At 42.8% G+C, this 21,475-nt stretch overlaps 1 protein-coding gene across 1 annotated transcript; it reads left to right on the top strand.

The window, feature by feature from the left end:
• The first annotated feature begins 995 nt into the window (after positions 1-995).
• Positions 996-21,424, top strand: stox1 (storkhead box 1). The gene is made up of 4 exons (XM_070916573.1): positions 996-1,326; positions 16,758-16,910; positions 17,657-20,330; positions 20,882-21,424. Exons 1-4 carry the CDS (start codon positions 996-998, stop codon positions 21,033-21,035), a joined length of 3,312 nt encoding a protein of 1,103 aa, XP_070772674.1. The 3' UTR covers positions 21,036-21,424.
• The last annotated feature ends 51 nt before the right edge of the window (positions 21,425-21,475 follow it).

Below are 21,475 nucleotides of genomic sequence, written 5' to 3'. Positions count from 1 at the left end.
TAAAAACAGGGACTAATGGGGTCCCTCTTTTGAAAGCACAGGGAGGAATGGTTCTCATTTTAGTGGCAAATATGTTCCCCGAGGCTCATGCACTTTTATTGAAAAAACATTTTCTCTTGTTCAGTGATTGTTGTGAAATGCAATATTTCAAGTTTATGTTATCCAAGGTAATACATGTGCCTCATGAGATCCCACACAAGCCAAAAGGCTCTGGTATCTGCATTAAATGATTTATGTGTGGCAGTAAGTCGCCATGAGGGTGATTGGTGATGGAAATAAACAAATATCATATGCATTGATTCTAAATCTATTAAGAAAAGCTACGTTCAAGCTTGGTTGGCACCTCATTCGACTAGAGTCCCCTTTGATGGAGATATTTTACAAGCCCTCCATGTTGCTGGTCCTAATTTAGACCTTTCCTTAGTTTTGGGTTAGGGTTAGGGTTAGGGCGCAACCTGCAGGCTACTTTTGTAAACCTATGTATTGTATTTTTTATATTTTCATGGCAAATGATGATGCACACAGCTTTCAAAATATCAAATAAAATCGTAAAGCTAACAAACAAAACAGGAAAACAAAATAAGGGTATTCAAAATCAAAATATGCTTTACTAGTGTGCCATGAATGAAACAGCACCTGTCCGGCAGGTTCCCGCAGAAGAGAAGCAACACACACACACACACACACACACACACACACACACAGACAGACCGGTGCACAGTCAGTGGGAGGTCTACCTGAGTGACCCAGGCAGCAGGCAGATGAGCCCTCCTCCTCTCTGCCACCGTCACTGGTTTCCCTGGAAGCCGAGAGAAACCAGTCGGACGTTCCCTGCGCCCCCGGCTCACTCGCTGCAGGATCAGGACGCACACTGGAGGAATGCGTGACAAAACACGGCGTTTTTTGGCTTTCCAGAGAGGAGAACTGTCTTTTAACAAGTGCATTTTCATTCCTAGCATGGTAGCTCCCTCCTGGAGCCGATAAAGGCGTTAGAAATGTCTCACCAGCAGCGGGTCGTCCAGCTCTCCGCCGCTTCTCTCGCCGTCGTCCTCGGCCCGGACGAGGAGAGTTTGCGCGCCGGCGGAGAGAAACTCAACGCCAATACTACGAGTGGCCAGGAGATATTTGCGGACTTGAAGGCGCAAAACTTGCGCAGTTTCTGGAATAAGAGGCTCGTTAAGGCCATAGCTGAAGTGTACTTTCAGGGATGGATGGAAAACTGGGTGCTTTTCATTCAAGGGAACGCCAACAACTTGGAGGTGCTGAGAGAAGCGTGGATGCGCAGAGCTCTGAGGTCACCAAAGGGATTTATCATTAAAGCTGTCGGTATGTAACATCCTGTCACCATGGATATTATAAAGTACTATTGTGAGGCAAGCAATGGTAGTAATACAACTTCCTACATGCATCTGAAGTCCAGAAAGTTTCCAGAAACAATCCTGTAACAGAATGTAGACGTATGCAAATATATGCAAAAAAGAGAATTATAGGTGATGGCACAGGAAATAAAAACACCACAGTGAACAACTACCACAGCCATGCAAGCGCATAATGTGTTTTTTCTTTCAGGGGACTCTGTTGAGTCACACAACCAACAACATTTGTTTACCACACTGAGACAAATGTGTGAAAGCCATAAAATTTTAACACCCTTCCTCCTTCTCCTCTGGATTTTCATCAAGACTGGCTGCTAAACTCAGTCAGTCATATTTTTAGTGTCCGATCTCTAACACTAGATTTGGACATTCCTGACCATTATTTTGTTGATTAGGAAACAGCCAGTCACTTGTTTCTTGAATGTTGTAAAATGTAGAAGCATAAAACTCTCAAAACAATGAATGGCAAGGTGATATCTGTATATCTCATATTTACATCGCTGGCATAGCCCACCTGATTTTTCTCCATTCTTCTCATGCAAAACTCCCTTCAGAAAATTGTCATAATTTGAAAACAGACCAGAGTTTGTTGCCACAAGCAGTGAAATGTTGCCAGCATCACCGATTCCAAACCACCACACAACAGGTGTTTAAAATATTGTTTTTTATCACTGTCAAAGCTGCCGCAAAAGTTCAAGTAGCCCGAGGGATCATATTCCTCTGTCTCTAGTCCCCCAAATAAAGTCTGGTGGGTTTGAGAGGATTTCGTGACCAATCAGCCTCCGTTTTTTGTCGACACAGTGATATGTTTACCAAAGCTTGTTAACAAAGCTCTGTATACCATGTAATTACTTCTAATAGCTCCCCTTCTTTGGCTCTCCTTCTCAGATGTGTTTTAAAGCAGCATATAGCTGCACAGAAACAATGAATAGAAACCCTTATGCAGCCTCCTATAGCATGATCTCATGGGCTGTAAATGCCTGACAGCTCCGGCTGCAGGAGAAAATGACAACCCAGTGTAGGTTTCAGACCTAATGACAGTATTCTTAAGAGATACACCAGGTTTTCACCCTACTTTAGAAAAAACATGCTAAACTCTAGGTTTTAGCAAATAGAGAGATGTGGGAACTGATTTTATGTTTGTGCCACAAAGCACCACCTTCCACTCCAAAATTATCCTATGAAATCCAAAAACTGCAGGATGCAATAGTGTCAGAGGCAGTTGAGCTGCAGCAGGTTCCTTTGCTCCTTTTGGTTGTCGAAACAGTGTCCCGGTAACACACACTGAGTTGCCATTTGGTCCAGCTGCCTTGTCTCTGTTTCATGGTCTTTCCAATAATGTGTCTATCTTTGTTTGAGGGCTGTTTTGTCTGGATGCACGCCTCACCGCTGTCTACCTGCTGACTTTGTATCAGTCTGTCAGTTCTGCCAGATTGAGCAGTGCATGGACAAGTGACGGGAGGAATGTGATGGGAAGGGGAGGAAGAGACCACACAAGGGGAGACCCGGGAGGGCGTGGAGCGACGGAGGGGGAGGGGGGAGAGGTGGAGGTTGACATGCCACCCCGCTGTGAGACAGTTTCTGGCCCTAAGCTTCAACTCAGCGCACAAACAAACACCAAATGAGCCAAAGGTGATGCTGGGCTTGTTACTATGCACAGCGTCAGCACAAAGGTGAGCACAGTCAGGCCGCAAGGCAGGCGTCGATATACGTCAACAGACTCCTTATGTTTGAGCTTCACACCAGAAAACATGTCAGCAAACATGTCTGTGTGGACATGTCACCTCCTTCTCCTCCTTAACAGATCTTTTGCCTCACACCCCAGCAATTTGTATGGAAATCAGCACTGGCAGGCTGTCGGAGCCTGGTTTACTGCCTCCTCACTGAGAATCGGTCAGCAGTGAATCACGCCACGACGGGCTGCCGACCACCGCCGCTTTGCTGTTACCCGGGATTAATGTCCCTCTGTTTCATGACCAGTGAGGGACTGTGGAAGTCAGACTCCTAGATTGATATCAGGCATGGACTTAGAGGCCTTGACATTGTCCTGATATAAATATGTCAGCTAGAAAACAGAAATGTTATGAGTTATGGGCTACAGTGAATTTCAAACAGCCCTATTTCCTTTCTCAGGTCAGAGCAAGGTTGAGACGTGACTTTACTGACGTGAGGAGGTTTTTTAATGGGAAGCAAAGTAACTAGTTTAGAAGATGTTTAGCTAAAACTAACCAGATGTGGTTCAAGGGGAGAGAGACATAGGTGGTAAAACTAAGCTTCCAGACTAACAGACACAATCACTTTGATTTATTGGTGATAATTCCTCATTGGTCCTGTCTGGTTATCAGTGCTAATAGCCTGAGTGAAGACAGATTGTTCTGCGGGCCGATCAGCCACCTCCAGGCTTCCTCTGATGGGAGAATATGCAGAAAGGGAGGTGTGCGGGAGGTTGGGGAGGGCTGATGGAGGAAGGGGATCGTGGTGAGGTTAGGCCGAGGTAAACAGACAGGGTGAGGAGTTAGTATGAACAGGCTTCGTTGTTATCCTTGTGGGAATGGGCCCCCGCTGGTGCTGGGGTTGACCTCTCCGCTTCAACTCACGAAGTCTGCAGGGTGTTTCTCATTCTTCCTCTTTTACTCTGAAATGATCTCTTCATCCCTTTTTAGCCTTCAAACAGTTGTTTACAGAATAATACAGAAGTTCCTCTGCAAAGTCATTTCACTAAACAGTCTGAGGAGAGTTGACATCCTTCGTGCTGGAAATATTGACATTAAGTGTGTCCACATTTACACTGTAACCTGAATACTCTTAATAATCAGATTTAGATATGGTTTACAGTTACCTTGTTTGAGTTTATATCATTTATAATAAATATATCTGTCATTATAATCAGGATCCTGCAGGAAACACAACATATGAGAAGGACAATGTGAGGAAATTGTTTGTTTGTTGTTTTTGCCATAACAAATTCTTTGCTCATAGAAACCGTACATTATGTCCAGCTCACTCCCTCCATTTTATACTGCTTGAACAGAATAAAAACAGAAATCAAGCTACAGTGTCTACATGCCACATGAATCCAAATAAATAAATATTTACTATATTTTATAGTTTCTACCAAATCCAGTTAAGATGTTGTATGTGAGACTTGCAGTAATCAGCCTTAAAGCAATTGTGCTTATGTTCACGTTCTTGCCCAGAGTTAGATGAGAAGATTTATACAACTGTCATGCCTCACTATGGAGCTAAAGCTAGGAGGCAATTAGCTAGCTTAGCATAAAGACTAGAAGCAGATAGCCTGGCTGCATCCAGATTTTACTAGATAAACTAGCTATTTCCCCCTCCTTCCAGTCTTTATGCTAAACTAAGTTAACGCCTGTTAGCTCAGGCTCTACACTTAAGGCAAAGACATGATTGTGGTATTAATCTTCTCATTAAACTTGAAAGAGAATACGCATGTTTCTGAAAATGTGAAACTATTCCTTTAATGAGATTTTAGCTGAATTCTTATGAAAATGCACAAAACACCTAGTCTGCAGTCTTTTAAAAAAGACTGTATTCTTAGTGGAGAGCTGTCCAGTTTCTCCTGTTGAAACCAGAGGCTTCATAATGACTGTTAGCTGGGTCTGCATTATTTAGAGTCGTACTATTGTCTCTGCAGCAGGATGAGCATGGATCCACAAGCTGAAACATTTATATGGAGTCAGCCAGTGGTGTAATGAGGTGTCCTCTATCCTCCCAACAATCAACCTCTGTAAACTGTCCTCGTCCTCTTTGAACATGGACGTGAGTGAGTCCTCTCTGGCCTCTCACTTTCGCCATGGAAAACACTTTTTTGGCCATTGTAGGACATACTGTAGGACTCCCACAGTGTGCTTTTGGAGCGCGAGGGCACGGCTATGCTGCACTTTTTAAGCCAAGTTTCCTTTTTAAATGGTATGTTTCATTTAACTCGCCATACCATGAGGTGGTGAAGCATTCCTGAAATGCTTCATTTACTCTTGAGATCATTTCCTGAGTTCGCCGGCTCAGAGAGCCTCATTTCTGCTCTTTACTTTTCACTTGAAAGCGTCGTATTTTCACACAAGGGGTGTCTACTTTCATGAGGGTATTTTGTCAAAGTCTCCGAGCGCTTCACTAATGGTCATAACTCTTCCAGATGTTAGCTTATTAACCATGACACCCCCTTGCCGGGCTTTCCAGGTTTAAATGGCCCACCCTGTCCTAACTAAGCAGCACAGGTCAAAGGTTACAACCTCCTTGCTAACAAGGTCAGTTGGCTTCAGAGGGTTTGTTAGAAGGCAAACAAACATCAATACAGTATCCAGGTGTTCTTCACTCACTGGCCAGTTCAGCTTCTGTTGGTGGTTTACATCAGTGGTTGTTTCTTTTTTTTGTCTGGCGTACCCCGACACCACCCGCCAGGTTCCACATATGTTGTTATGAATACTTTTTTCATACTATTGAACTGTTAATGTTTAGGTTGCGGTCAAGTTGCCATTCATATTAAGTTACCACTCAGAGTGGCAGAAGCTGACTATTACTGTTTCATTACTTTTAGCAAACTATTTCAACTGCTGGTGCATTTCTTTAATATTTTCAATCATTTATTTTTACTTATAACCATCTATTTCAATCATTTCTCCATTATTTTCAGCATAATGTAACTTCTCTGCTTACTTTCTAACTGTTTTCATGCACTATCTTACTGGTTATTGTACATTTATTGTAAATAGAAGCACATTTGTGTGAGATCTGCTCCGCTACAGCGACCATCTGCTCTCTAACAATATTGGTTAAAGATAATCACTCCCAAGCTCCCTTGACACTAATAGTATGACATTATGCTGTTACACGAAATATATGCTGCTGTTTTTCAGGCTCAAAATGATGAAGAGTCTGTATTATGACGGCGGTTGGCTCGATCTTGTTCTCCTTGCAAAAACAGAGGAGGAATGTTTTTGGAAACCATAAACCACCATATCTGCTGGTACCGAACAGTGTGGAGGTCCTTATGTCTGACTCCAGTGTTGGTTTGGCAGATCAAAGAACACCTAATTTAATTTATCCTAAATAAACAGTTGACTGGAGATTAATTAAATTGTAACATAAAATGTTTTGACTTAAAGTAATGGAAAGAAAATCAGCTTTGTTGAACCTTTAGACTGCTTTTCAAATTGCATTGTTGGTATAAGTTAATTAGGCCGTGGTCTCATTAAACAACCATCACTCTCATTATTTTTTACTGTGGCAGTACCAAGGGTATGTCTCTGCATTCATCTAGAATGGCTTTCTATTTCCTGCGCTTGTAAAAGATGGTTTAGTACACGGTCCAGATATGAAGAAACCGTGACCTCTATTCTCGGACGTGACCCTCCATGTCCGACACATGTGAGAGACTGTGCGTGTGAGTGCATGCCTCTCAGCACATCATTTGTTAGCCACATCCTTTCCCATTGGGCAGGAAGCTCACCCCTGGTGCAAATCTGGCATGTCGGCCTCTTTATCGACCCAAATATTGGGCTCACCCGTAGCGGTGGAGTGGAGCGGTGCCAACAATAACAGTTGAGGAGTTTCCTCTGTATCCCTCAGCTTATACACCCTGTCAGCGGCCGCTTGGGTTTCCCTCGTGGGATTCATCTTCATTCACTCTCTCGTCAGACAAATCGCTCCACACAGAAGTGAGGCTATAGTGCACTAAATTTGGTATTACTATTACTCTTCAGTTTCCTGACAGGATGTTTTCTTTGCTTCATTTAGCATTGATAAATGCAATGGTATGCTAACATCGGTTCTGTGACAGCAAAGGGCTGTGTTATTGTGTTTCCAGAGTGAAAGATACTTTCAAGGACCACAGCAGAGCTGTGCGCTGACCAGTTGCGGGGCATTAAAAAGCAATGGATCATATGGCAGACACTGGATGGAACCTCTGTTTTAAATACTGGCATAACAATAATCTGCTGCACCTCGAGCTCAGTTAAATTGGAGGAAATGGGTTTCATCTGCCACCACTCTTGATTAGGGGTGTGGATCTTCTGGAAACCCTCTTAGATTGTGTGTATATATGTTTTGGTGGCAGGGTGTCAGTGGGGAAAAGACACGTGGGTGGAGTGGGGTGAAAATACCTGGATCTTTGACTAAGAGGAAACTGGGGAAACTAGAGGCTCTTGCTTATTTCTGAGCTCAGTGGTTAGTATGAGAGTGAAATGCAGTTTAGTTTTATCAAGAGTGTCATAAAAAATGCTGTACAGGTGTTTAAAGTCTGAGCCTAAAGTTTAACCTTGGGGAACACCTTCTGTTACACACTTAAAAAAGATTGAATACAGGACTTTTCACACTGATATCAGTCAGCAAGGTAGCCCCACACAACTGAATCAGCCAAAAAGTCTGAAAAACATCAGGGAATCATTGAATGAATCAATTTCTAGTAAAGAAACAGCAAGCAGAGCAGCATTGTGTTGGTTTTTGTCCTGCGTTGGCACACTATGATAATGTAGTGGCTGAGATAGTACTATGTTTAGACCCAAAGCCAGAGAAAAACCTTGAGTTGACCACTTACACATGACTATAAGAGTTTGACCAGACAAGATATTTTGGAAACGGGCTGATGTTTATTGATAGGACTTTTATTCCCTCCTTTATGCAGTGGGAGAACATGAGCAGCCATCCATGCCCTTCAATGTTGATATCAAAAATATTATTCTAAAGTAGAAATATTGATAGGTCTATTTACATTAGGTATTGAAGTGCCATTTTGCCTCCTAGCAGAATTTACTACCTTACAGAATTTATTCTGGTTGTGCAGGAGCTATAAAGTACATTCATGATTTTTCATCCGTCGATGAGTAAGTGTATTTATGTTGGATGTAAACCAATCAGGAGAGCCAGCAGAACATCTGGCCAAAGAAAGACTTTTCTGAGGTGAACCATGCACATGTGTCTTTTATTTTAATTATCTTTTATCTTTTTTATCAACCAGAGTTCAAAGTAGTTACAATGTGATTCAATGTCAGTTTCCATCCACCCGTCCCTGCATCCAAATCTAGATTTTGCAGCAAAGCTTATACAGGGAAGTTTTTCAAATTAGTCTCTGTTTGGACTCTCATTAATCTGGTATAGTGCAGGCATTTTTCACTAATAGTCAAGTCAGGATATCTAATAATCATCTTGAAAATTGTTCGTTTAAATCTGTCTGCAAGTTTTTATGGAAGTGCCCCACCTCTCTATGGAATATCCCTTTAACATCCTCTGTTAAGATGAAATGTTAGGTTTAACCTTAAACACATTAGATCTGGGCTGGAATCGAGCTGAGATGAAGTATTTACTCAGGAGATTGCGACACATTTGGCATGAGAGGAGGGCAGAGGACCTGGATATAGTTTCTACACATTGAGTGATTCTTACAGAAATGTGAAAAACATGTATGTGGCTGTTAAAGAACAAAGGAAAGGTACTGTGGTCCACATTTAAATGGCTTGGACTTACCAGGCGACTGGCAGACTGTGGGGTAATGTTCATGTTCATGAAAGCAGACAAGAGCCAGATATGTTGGGGTGTGGCTCATTAAGTCTGAAGAGGTCTGACGTATGCAGTAAAAAGATGGGAAAATAAAGTGAAGGTAAAGTTGTGCTTTAAATCCTGTCTCCTGGCACCGTGTATTTGTATCATGTTGCACAGAGCACTTTGGGCTGTGCTATAAAATACAGGCCTTTCTACCTTCACATTGTTGCTGGCCTTCTGTTAAACACCTGGTCAGGTGTATTTCCTATTTTACAAGAACATGATGACAGGGTTTTTGCACACTAGTTCAGTACCAGGGCATTTATTTGTTATGGCATGAGACCGCTATTAAAATTGTTCTTACTGTGAGTCAGATGCTAAAAACATTATTTAATAGCATTACAGCTGCAGGGATTTGCAGCCAAGATCTGTGGTGATCAACTATGTGAGCGTAGATGTTTGAAGCTCTGTGAATGTCAATTTGAGAAGCTTAGTCACAGCCTGTTTATGCTTTCTTGCCAACATACATTAAATGTCAAAGGGTTGGTTTGGCAAAGTGAGTCTCAAGGCTGTAGCTGGATTATAGATACCCATACTGCACTTCTGCTGCTGTTTCTTCTTTTTCTTTGGCTTTGTATTGCATGTGGCAGGTCGCTGCCACAGTAAAGGTTTCTATGGCGATGTGAGTCAACACAAAGCCTGCCTGTGTTTCTCCTCATTGCTCAGAGTTTTACCTCATGAATCCAATTGTCATGTCGTTTTTGACTTTTTCTCTTATCGCTTCCTCTGCTGAGTAATGAGTACAGTTTACTTTTAGACGTAGCATTCAAACGTCAGCATTCATATCCTGACAATAGGCCCAAATTAGATTAAATAATGCAGAAGGTTCTCCAGATTTGATCTAGTTAAGTTGAGTCAGCATTGCCAAGCTTAGCTGCCAACAAATGCATTTTCTCAAACACTGATTACAAAGAGGGCACAGTCCAAATTTCACTCTTTTCCTCCCACCTCAACGCTGCACTTAATATTTAAACACGAGCACTCTGAGACAACGAACCGTCAACGGAACAGATTAAATATTTACCTAATGCCTTCAAGTTTGGGCAGAAATGCTGGTTTTATTGTTGTGAATCAATCAATAAAGCTGTAAAATGATCAGTGGCTCACTCTTTCCATTTTATGGCTATTGATGTGTTTTTAAGTGGGACAGCGGCAACTGTGTTGATCGAATTTTGCAAACTATATACAGGAAGGTCATGCCCTGTATTTACACAGTACATTCGACAATAGATATTTATTTCAAACATTTTGATGTAATGTTGATGGCAGTATTTCTCCAAGTGCTCTCAGAGTGGAAGGACAGGAAAGGGCAGTGTTGTTAGGCTGGGCGAGGTTTGGTTGTTGGGACATTCGGCTGTGATTGCTCTCTGAAGGGATCTTTTCACTCAGTTTATTGGGCCATTTAACTGCAACGCCCACATCTGTGTGTTCTGTGGGAGTGAAAGACACAAACTCATAAAGTACATGCACACACACACACACACACACACACGCACACACACACACACACACACACACACACACACACATAAGAAGTGGAGGGCGGGGTTGTGGAGGCCTGTTAGACCAAAAAACCCAAAACAAAGGGAGGTGGTCGATGGACTGGGAGGGAGTCTCGACATAAATTACAGTTGGCATCTGTTCCCATTACTCTCAATCTGACTGTATGAATGTTTGACATTGTCTCACCAGAGACTTAACTCAGATCTTTCACGTGCAGCCTGTAGATTCACTGAAGCGTGTTCTTCACAAGGTCTCAGTCGATGGGAGACAGGGAGGGATTTTGCACTTTGGGCAGGCCTCAAGTTCAGGTTGAATGCCATGCAGTGTGTCCTTAATGAGGGAGAGAGAAGATTAGCCTGTTTGCTTACTGGAGCCTAAAAGATTAGACGATACCAGGATGAGATAAGATGGTATGTGTCTGTGAGTGTGTGTTTCCAGAGGGGTCATGGAGCGAGGGATTGTGGCACCAAGCCACCATGTTTCAGTTAGATTTTACCTGTGATAGCATGAAGGTGAAAGGTCAAGGACTAGATTCAGTCACAAGTTGCCCAATCTTCTTTGGTTTCCTGTCTCCCATCAAAGCATGAATATGGTTTAAATCCTGTCTGTCAAAATTTGAAGATGTGTGTTTGTTTAAATGTGATGCCCATTCAGAGCACTCCCATATCACCTGGTTGGCTTGTGCACTGCAGTATACAAACTCTGCTTTGAGCTAAATGCTAACGTCAGCATGCTAACATCCTTTGCAGATATTTGTTCATGAACCAAAGTATTGGACGACTATTTTTGACCAGATGACGGTGATAGAAAAGTTAAGGGATCACCAAAGTTATTACAATTCATTCTCTGGGGAACATGAATATCTGTACAAAATGTCATGGCAATCCATCCAATAAATAAACAACAAATTAAAACCAGGTTTTACTTTGCACGATACAATACTTCAAGTTTTCTGTAATCAAAGGCTGTTAATGATCATGAATATTACTCTGCTGCTGCAGCACTCGTTAGCAAAAGTCAAGTCAAATGATTACACATGTTAGCTAAATACTTGAAATATAAAATGATTTGCAAGCTCTCATGAAGGCTATATGTTTGTTGTGTGTCTGAATATGTGCTAAGCTAAGCCTCACCTCATTTATCATATACATCATATACAACATGTTTGATCATAGGAGGCATGTGTGATGTAGTCTGTTACCAAGGTGAGTTTCATAAAGATTAACAGGTTAGGGTGACATTATGTCCTGTCCATCTACTTTAAAAGTTGCTTAATTTCTATCACTTTGACCGTCACGCTGCAGCACTCATAATTGGAAAGATTTTTCCTCCTTTCTGTTCAGTAAAGATAATTTAGGGACAGCATTGCACTCAGATTAAAACATTTTAATCTGAGTCAGTCATGGAGGGTCTACAGTATGTACTATGTGGTGTGGTGTGATAGTATTTTCTTCCAAGAGACTGGAGGTAATGCAATCACGTATGAAATGGGACTCATGTGACTCTGAGGCCAGCTAACAACACAGCCATGTGAATACATGTGGCATTGATCAGTGTCAGCAGCCAAGCAGATCTCAGTGGGAATAGAGGAGAGAAGGTCTCTGTCAGTCATCTCCACAATATGAGCGTCAGCTTCAGGCATTTTTCATTTACATCCCCCAGGCAGCAGTTTATTCTCACATGGAAAGTTTACGACATGGGAAGAAATACACGTATTAAGCTCTGCATGGAGCAGAAAGTTTAGTGTGGGCTTTGTCACTTTATTTTAATGTTATGGTTAATACCATTAAAGTTAAAGTTCAGATTTGTTATGTAAAGTTGCAATGATCTCTTTTAATCTAAATTGGCATATAAAGTATGTAATGCGCCAGTCGTACTTTGGATACAATTTTTTTGGAGGTCATAGTATGATGTATGGGATGAAAAAAATACTAAATCAAATGAAACAACCTGGAAAGGAAAAATTATTCTTTGCCTAAACTGTTTGTCTCTCTGCATGTTAATGTCTGTGACGGTGGGTTACAAATCATTGTTTTGCTCCAGCAGTTTAGTATTGCACTTCCATGACATTCAAAGACATGCAAGAAACAATCTGTGCTGCAGAGGCTGAGATATTTAGTCCCTAGTATGGTCAGGCTCCAAAAACACTGGATCCTACACTTCCCATAATGCAACATAATAGCGTCTTTCATTACAGTCGGGTTATACTTGAAAATAACTAGTTTGTTCGACGTGTTGTCCGACCATGTTGGAAATCAAGTTGTTCCGAATGTTATAGAGATGGGGGAGATGCAATATTGTTTAATATATGGGGTTAAAGGCGCAGATTTTTAGTCTCTCCTGCAAGGCATTCATAACGTTGTTCTCAGTTGTTCACATGAAAAGTGACAGAAATAGTTGTGTAACAAATGAAGAAAGAGCCAGAGAGAGATGTTCAAACCCTGGCTCCTTTCTCACCTCCACACAGCTGACCAGTCACGACGTGAAGTGTGTGTGTGAGCGTTCGATCGTCAGTTTCGGAAAGTTACAGAAATGGTTGGACACAGACCCCCTACCCCAATCCGACCTTGGTAGATGTGGGGGGAGGAGGTTTCCGAAGCTATTCAACCATCCAACAAGCAGCTCTGATGAAGGCTACAGGGGGCTCTAGACACTCCCCGCCTGGTAAACATCCACATCTTTCAAACTCTGAAACCCCAGTTTGAAAGTCAGGCTTTCTGTTATAAATCTGTAGTCTTTAAATCCAAAGTGAGTTAACCCAGATGACATCATCAGGGTTATATTCTTACAACTGTTTTCACGGTTTTAGTCGGGCTAGTCGGTGAAGTGCCCCTTTAAGAGGTTATGTTGAACTGCTCCCCCTAACTTAACACAAGTCTCGTCTCCTGTTTGACTCTCGAGCTGATGTTTCCCTCCCTCTTCCTTGCGGCACAGGGTTCAGTTGCCATGGCACCCAGCAGGGTATTCATGCTGTTAATGACAATGAGTGTAATGTCGGCGGCCCGGTCTTAGATTACAGGAACACAGAGGTCTGTTCCCCCTGGAGAGAAGACGGTTACAACAGTGAACCTCTCGACGGTCACGCCTGCTAATGTTAGACTCAACAAACACTAATCCTCTGCCAGGCCCATCCTTCTATTACAACTAGTTCCCACAAATAAACTGCTGTAGGTGTATTTTTGTCTTTTGTTTCACACCTACATTGTCAGTCTCACTTTTCTGTCGAATGTTTTAGTCAGTGCTGCTATCAGACTGTAATTAATTGAATGGCATGTGGGAAACACGCTCTCAGTTATGCTAGCAGGTGTCCAACAGGATATCCTGCTTTGAGACAGGACGTGGTCGAAGAGGATAACACTCTAAAACTACCTCTGTGCAAAGAGACCTGGGAAGTCATTTTAAGGAGGTAGTGATTTTACATTAGTGTATTGATTCCCTGTGATTAAGACATTAATTATCTGCCTTCCCCTCCTCTGACCCTAACATGTCCTTGCTGGCCTTTTGTCTGTTGACAGTGGGTGTAAGTGGTTGCTATGCGGACAGCCTGTCGGACATTCCTATAGGAAGTTAACAACAATGAGGCGCTAAGTCAGCAGCACTAATTCACTGCCCAGGGAGACTGCTATTAAGATATCCGCTCTGAGGTTTAGTCAGATTAACGTCTTCTGTCAGAGCCAGAAGAAGGCAGATTTTTTACAATCCCTCCGTGTGTCATCGGATCAGTTTTTCAAAGAAAGACCCCTGTCTGTGAGATTTATGAGCCTTAAGTGAGCTCACTGTGCTGATAATTGTTTTTTGCTTGACATATTCCTTACTGAGGATAAAATATTTTCTATTTAAGTAAACACAGAATGAGAAGCAGTAATTAATACATTTCAGCAAGGAAAAAGCTGCTTTGTGGTCAGTGTTTGATTGATTTAATTGGGCGGGTTGTGATTGGGCTACTTTTTGTACCATTTCCACCTACAAAAAGTTAGGCTGTATTCCAATAAATGAGTTTAGTAGGCTCAGCTTGCCATGCAATGACTACTTGATAACCAACGACTGTCAAAACCACAACCACAGCCAGACATAACCTTTTTTTCCCTATTCAAATTATTCAGTCTACTATTATGCAGGTTCTGGGCTCTGATTAAGCAACTTCATGTCAGTCAAATCTGGCAACACTGTCTGTGGTGCCTCACTGGTAGTAATAATACATATGTGCAGCACCAAAAAAGTGACTTTGACTGATTACACGTTTCTTGTCAAACAAAAGTTTTTAGTGGACTGGGTCTATCAGTATGTGTGTGTTCTGTCATGCTTTACCATGCCAGATATTTGATTAGTTGTTTATTGTCCCTGCCTTGGACATAAGTGGTTCAAGTGTGAGGGTTGTAAATGTTTAGTTTACATCAAGTGTGAGCTTGGCTGTGTTTTCATTGAATGCCCAGGGGTTGATGGGAGAATAACTCACAGTCACACACGCCACATGTTTAAGCTTAATTCACACATTGACACACAAAGCGTTGTTGTCAGCATAACAGGAAAATCATGTGGGCAAAACGTCTCTGTCAATAACAAAAACAAGTTGAAGCTCCAACTGACCAGAATTCAATTATATGTGTGTTGCATTTTTACTCTTAATCTTGCACTCAAGCTGTTTTGGGTAAATAAAATACATCAGGTAGAGTGTCAATCACTGAGTACTTTTATGTGTTAGGTTACCGCTATATCTCTCATCCCTCCGGTCACCCATTATCCTCCTTACATTAATGAGGTGTAGCTGATTAACTAAAACCAATTTTCCAGTCATGTGGGTGAGGTTATGGTCATGCCTTAGTGTCTGCTGTTCGTATGAGGGGAGTTTGTGTTAACCCAGCTCAGATGCTAATCATTCATCAGCAGTGGGATCGGGTTTGTTTTGGTGCTTTCACTGAGCTCACTTCTCATTAGTTAACATCACTCTTTGTGGTCTGTAAATGAGTATATTTTTGTGGAGAATTACTCTAAAAAAGCAGATGTTGATGTCAATATTTTAAATCATAATTACCTTTGTAAAAGAAATAGTTTCATAAAGGCTGCAGGAGCTTAGCAAACATTACTCAGTTTCCCTTTTATATTATCGCTCAGGGGTTCGTAGTGCCTTCTTAGGTATCTCACTGTAGTTATGCAACAAAACCCCCATCCACGTCTTATCCTAACCATAACCACATCAAAGCTAAGCCCGAAACACCAACCATCTCTAATCTTAACCTAAACATAAACATTTGAACTCGGCTATATACCTAAAACTAACCACCTAAAGGCTTATATCTGAAAAGAAACATTTCTAATATTATTATGCTTAAACACAACCTTCCAGTTTGGCAGGCCAGAAACAGCTTCTCTGCCCATAACCCTGGTCGGATCCAAAAGTTTGCATCTGTAATGACTGAATTGACAATGATGCCCTCTATGGACATCTCTATTGGAAATGGTGCTTCTTTCCAGGAATTCACTCACCTTGCAGGAAAAGGGAACTCTGTTTAATAAAGAAAACTGGTACTATTAGTTGCCTCTTGTCTCTGAACAAGAGAACACATTAACTATTATAGACTTTCTTGTTACCCAACTATTTAGATACAACTGTGTCCACATACAGTTTTGATGTTCTATCCTATTAACGGGACGTGGAAGAGTCTTTATGGCACTATGTTTGCATGAAGGAACTTAACCACTGCATGTTGCTTCAATTACATTTCTCCATGTGTGAAACTCATGATGACTGTTTTTGATTCTGAAATGAAATGTTGCTAAAAATGTCTGGTTAGCTTTAAAAGCAGCTTAGTTTTATGATTTGAAAGCCTTGTGGCTTCTGTCTAATCGGCTCCCACAGTTGTATGTCAGAATGACTTTCACAAAGACAAATGTTTCCAACTGTCTCTGTCTTTTTTCTGAGTCTCTTTCACTTTTGGTAACATGTTTGTCTAAGGGCACCTCCTAGACGTGTAGGGTGATATGGGGGGCAGGACATCTGATCTGCCCAGCAGGCAGACCTGCGGTCATTTCTGTGGGAGTAATGGAATTTCGTGGTCTGTCCCAGAACTGATGGAATTTCAAAAGCAGGCAGGCATGGTTCATATAATTCACATAAATAGACCACCTCGGTCATGATTTAGAAGGTGGTTAGGAGAGGAATGTCAACTTCAGTACTTTGAGTTGTTTTCACTGGCAGCACAAGTCAGAGAGAGACCTCTCTAACCCAGGTGTGTTTGTGTGTACTGCAGCAGGCCCACCTGTTTCACTTAATAATCTGCTGGTGTGTGTGTGTGTGTGTGTGTGTGTGTGTGTGTGCTTCAGGTGACCTGTCCCCGGTGCAGATGTCCCCTGTTCCCCAGTCCCAGTTCATTCCCTTGGCTGAGGTGTTGTGCTCAGTCATCTCAGATATGAACTCTTCTGAAATCATCGTCAACCAGGAAGCCCTTATCAATTACATGAGCAAATCCCACCCAGGTAATCCATAAAATATTGCCTCATCTTGCTTGTTAAAGGAATAGTTTGACATTTGGTAAATGCGATTATTCACTCTCTGACAGAGAGTTAGATGAGGAGATAACTCGTATACCTGTTGGTTAGATATTAAGCTACAGCCAGCAGCTAATTATTTTAGCTTAGCAAAAAGACTGGATACAGAGGAAAACAGCTACCCTGGCTCTGTCCAACGGTAACAAAATCCACCTACCAGCACCTCCAAGTGTTACAACTAATACGTTGTATCTCGTTTGTTTAATCCATATAAAAACCCAACTGTAAAAACAACTATATCCTGGCCAGACACGGTAACTTTCAAGAAATACTTCTGCACGTAACCCCCTGTAAAACCGACACTTTCTCGATTTTGCTTTTATTAAACAAACAAGCAAGATATATTGTGTTAATTAGTGATCTTAGAGGTGCTCGTTTCATTTTGTTACCTTTGGACAGAGCCAGGCTAGCTGCCTGTTTTCAGTCTTTGTGCTAAGCTAAGCTCAGTAGCTGCTGGCTGTAGCTTCATGTTTAACGGACAGATGTGAGAGTGGTGTCAATCTTCTTATCTAACTCTCCATCAGAAAGGAAATAAACGTATTTTCCCAACTTTTTGAACTTTTACCTTTTACCAAAGGAATTGCTATAATTAGACTTTCACTCTTAAACCAGACACAATTTGTCCACTTGCTTGTCTTTTGTCCATAAAACCCTTTTCTCTTTTTATGTCTCAGGGATAACCATCCCCACTCAGGACATCCTCTACAATGCTCTGGGCACTCTGATCAAGGAGCGCAAAATTTACCATACAGGCGAGGGTTACTTCATTGTCACGCCTCAGACCTATTTCATCACCAACAACATGGTCCGAGAGAAGAACTGGTGGACTTCTGGTTCAGCAGACGACCCTCCCTCACCTCCTCCCATTACTTACCTATTGAGTAATGATGCCTGTGTTGAGACCACTCAAACGCTGCCAGTGGCGCACTGCAAGTCCTGCAGCTGCTTCAGCCCTCTCCAAACATCCACTAATATCGCCTCCACTACTGTAACTGCCACCGTCCCTTCCTCCACTGTCCCAGACCAGCATTCTGTCTCTGTTTCCATAAGTGAATGCACAGGCAAGAGCTTGAAGTGGCCACGACCGTTAGATCACAAACCCACTGTGCAGCATCAGTCAACCTCCACAGCTGCAGATTGTCAGGCAAGTGAGATAAGCAAAACTACAGCCACTACTAACGCCACTGGCCGCAAAGAAAAAGACAACAAACCAGGTAGGAAGTTTGGTCTCAGTTTGTTCCGGAGGAATGGAGGTAAAAAAGAGAAGCCAAAGAAGGAATATGCATCATTTTCAGGCCAGTTCCCTCCAGAGGAGTGGCCAGTACGAGACGAGGACGACCTGAACAACTTACCCCGTGACCTGGAGCATGCCATCATCAAACGCATCAACCCTGAATTGACTGTGGACAACTTGACACGCCACACAGTCTTGATGAAGAAGCTGGAGGAGAGAAGGGACAGGGGGATAGACAGAGCGTTGGACAGGGGTCTGGATAAAGATGATAAGGGAGTAGACAAGGGAATGTCTACTGAGATCCTAACATACTCAAAACCCCGGCATCACCACTCCTCTAAGGCAGGGGCAGGGAAAAGATCTGCTCAGAAGGCCTCTCGCAGCAAGAGGAGGGTCCATTCCTCTAGAGAGAAGCAGAGGGAAAGGGAAAAGGAGAGGGTTAAGACTAAAGCTCCCATATGTGTAGATGAATATCCGGAGGGGGGGGATTTGATCCCTGCTCGGCTCAGAGTGGAAATCCCTGTTGATGAACCAGATCAAGTGGAAGAAGGTGGAGCTGTTGAGGGAAAATCCCTTTATAAGAAACGCATTGAAAACCCTTTCCAGGCTCATCCAATCAAAGAAGCCGAGGCCGTTATTCCCATCACCATCAACAGAGAGCAAAGAAGACGAGAGGTAAAAGAGGGCAAGGCTTCAGGGCCAGGGAGAAAGGAAAGAACAAGTCACCGCTCCAAATCCTGGGACCCGCATCGGGCCAAAGTGATCGCAGCAGATGGAGAGCATGCAGGGAAATCCCCTACATCTGAGGACAGGTATGACTGTGTCCATGAGAGGGACCTTACTGCTGATCATCTGCTCCAAGCAGACATAAAGCCCAACAGAGAGCTGCCACTGGACTACAGCTCAGCCTATCCACAGAGCAGTACGCTCCGGATAGACGACAAGGTCCGACATCAGAGGGAGGGAAACAGCAAGGAGAGCTGGGAGAGAGAAGGCAAAAATGGGCGTTTTCAGGAGGCAGACTACAACGGTGTACCAGACCACAGCCAAACTATAGATGATGGCCTCTCTAACATCCAACAATACTCCAATACTAATGTAATTCTCCCTACCCATCCATATGAGCCTGTCATAAACCACTCATATGAGCCAACTCTGCCCTGGCCCAAGCCCTCTTTCCAGCAGAAACACTCCCTCAGACTCTGCAACCCACAAAGGGATGATGTTCAGAGGCCTGACGAGCTCTCTTCCCACCAGCAGGCCTGTGAAACGACAGCCACGCAGGAACAGCAGGAGATAAGACCCGTCAGTATCAGTAATAGAGAGCAAAGGACTGTGAGCCCGGGAGAAAGGCCAGAACTGACAGCTGACAGCACTCTCTCAATAACAGACACTGATGGCTTCATAGAAGATGACTATAGGCTCTATCAGAGAGCAGATGAGCAGGAGGATGAGGATGCCTGCAGCTCCTTGTGTCTGAATGAGGAGGAGAATATTGATGCTGCAACTGTGTACCGAACAGGTGTAGCGGACTACCATGGCCACCAATTGGTTTACCATAACCGTGAATCTGCTTTGCATCAGGGACCCCATAGTCACTATTATAATTCCAGCTTTCACCAAGCGCAAGATCTCATTCCCCCAGCAACCAAAAGGGATGCTTCCCACAGCCCCACCAGACATGGAGAAACCAGCTGGAGACTCCATCATCATTATCAGAGGACTAGATCACAAGGGGCCCAAAGTGAATCCAGCCCCAGGCAAGGCACATCAATCCAGGGGGAAAGACGACATGAAGTCAACCTGGATTGTGATTGTCCCGAACCATCTGAGGTTGCAGACAGTAGCATCTTTGACTACTGCCAGACTAGTGAGATAGAATCAGACACAGAGACTGTCCGTAAGTCAGCTGATGAGGGTGACGGTGAATCTGCTCACTGGGCAGCTGAGGTGGAGGAAGTGCAGGAGGATGAGTTCGATGAGACGGGTGTTCCTCGCACCCACAGAGCTGTTCTGAGCATACCCAGTGGAGCCAGAGGGGCAGAGACTACAGAAGCAGTGGAAATGGGAGAGAACCAGAGCATCACAGGAGACAGTGGTATAGATTCTCCTCGGTGAGTGCCTCTCTTTATAGTTGTTCATATTTGCTGTAATAAGACACTGTGATATTGTGTTTCCATGTCATTATAGCTCACTTTGAGACCAGCGGTATTTTGTCAAAGCCATTGAACTTACTGACAGCTAACGCAGATGAAAAGGTTTTATGAAGAGAAAAAAGGTCCATAACGAGTAAAGAAGTGGAGACAGGGAAAATAAACACTGTACTGAGGTTAGTTAACCTGTGGGTTACATGTCTGTGGTTGGCCTTACTCCCAATTGGTGTTTTTTCCTTTAAAGTAAGCTGAACAAACACCTTGTAACCAATTATAGCATCCAGTATTTGGACAGAAGGGAGTCATTTTGATAATTATGCGTAATTGCTGTGCAGCACTTAAATGCTCATGTTATAATCAAAGAGGAAGAAAATACTTCTTTTTTGACACTGAACTTGCTGTGCACCCTGGTATGTGGGTGGACAGATGGAGTGCATGAACACGTCACCTTGTTCAAATAGCATATTTATAGAAGATATCAACCTCATGCCCCCCCCTTTTCCCCCCGACAGGACCCGTGTCAGTCTGGCCTCCAGCAACACTGTCATTCTGGAGGGTCTCAAGAGAAGAGGCTTTTTACAAAACTTGGAGAAACTGCATTCAAAGAGCAACACCATTCGACCACAGAGCTCACTGCTACAGCTAACTCCTGTCATGAACGTATAGCAGGCCTGAGTCCCCCGCCAAGTTTCAGAGCTGATGGAGCTCGTCACGCAGCTCATTAAGGCCAAGGGCCAAAACCATGTGCTTGAATTCTATGCAACTGCTAGGTCAGAAATCCAATACGGAGGGTTTGCACTTTGTTGCCTACCTCCACATATTGATACCCATTACAACAGAGGTCTGTGTACAGATGTAAAGTATATATTGTTTTCTTTTTGTAAATAATTTTAAATGCTATGATTGAACCATTCATAGACTACATTGTGTATGTGCTGATAATGCATGGTGTATCGAGCATTTTGTTGTGATATAAATGTACAATTTTCTTTCTCTACATGCCTCTTTGGTTAAAATGTTTATAACAGCAATAACGTCTTCTAGCGTTTCCTTTTCTCTCATCATGTAGCAATTACCACAAATAAAATTGTGTATGTCAACCGAGG

This window comes from Enoplosus armatus, chromosome 12, assembly GCF_043641665.1.
Source record: "Enoplosus armatus isolate fEnoArm2 chromosome 12, fEnoArm2.hap1, whole genome shotgun sequence".
NCBI classification, from domain to species: Eukaryota; Metazoa; Chordata; class Actinopteri; order Centrarchiformes; family Enoplosidae; genus Enoplosus; species Enoplosus armatus.
This window is presented reverse-complemented; position numbering and strand designations above follow the sequence as displayed.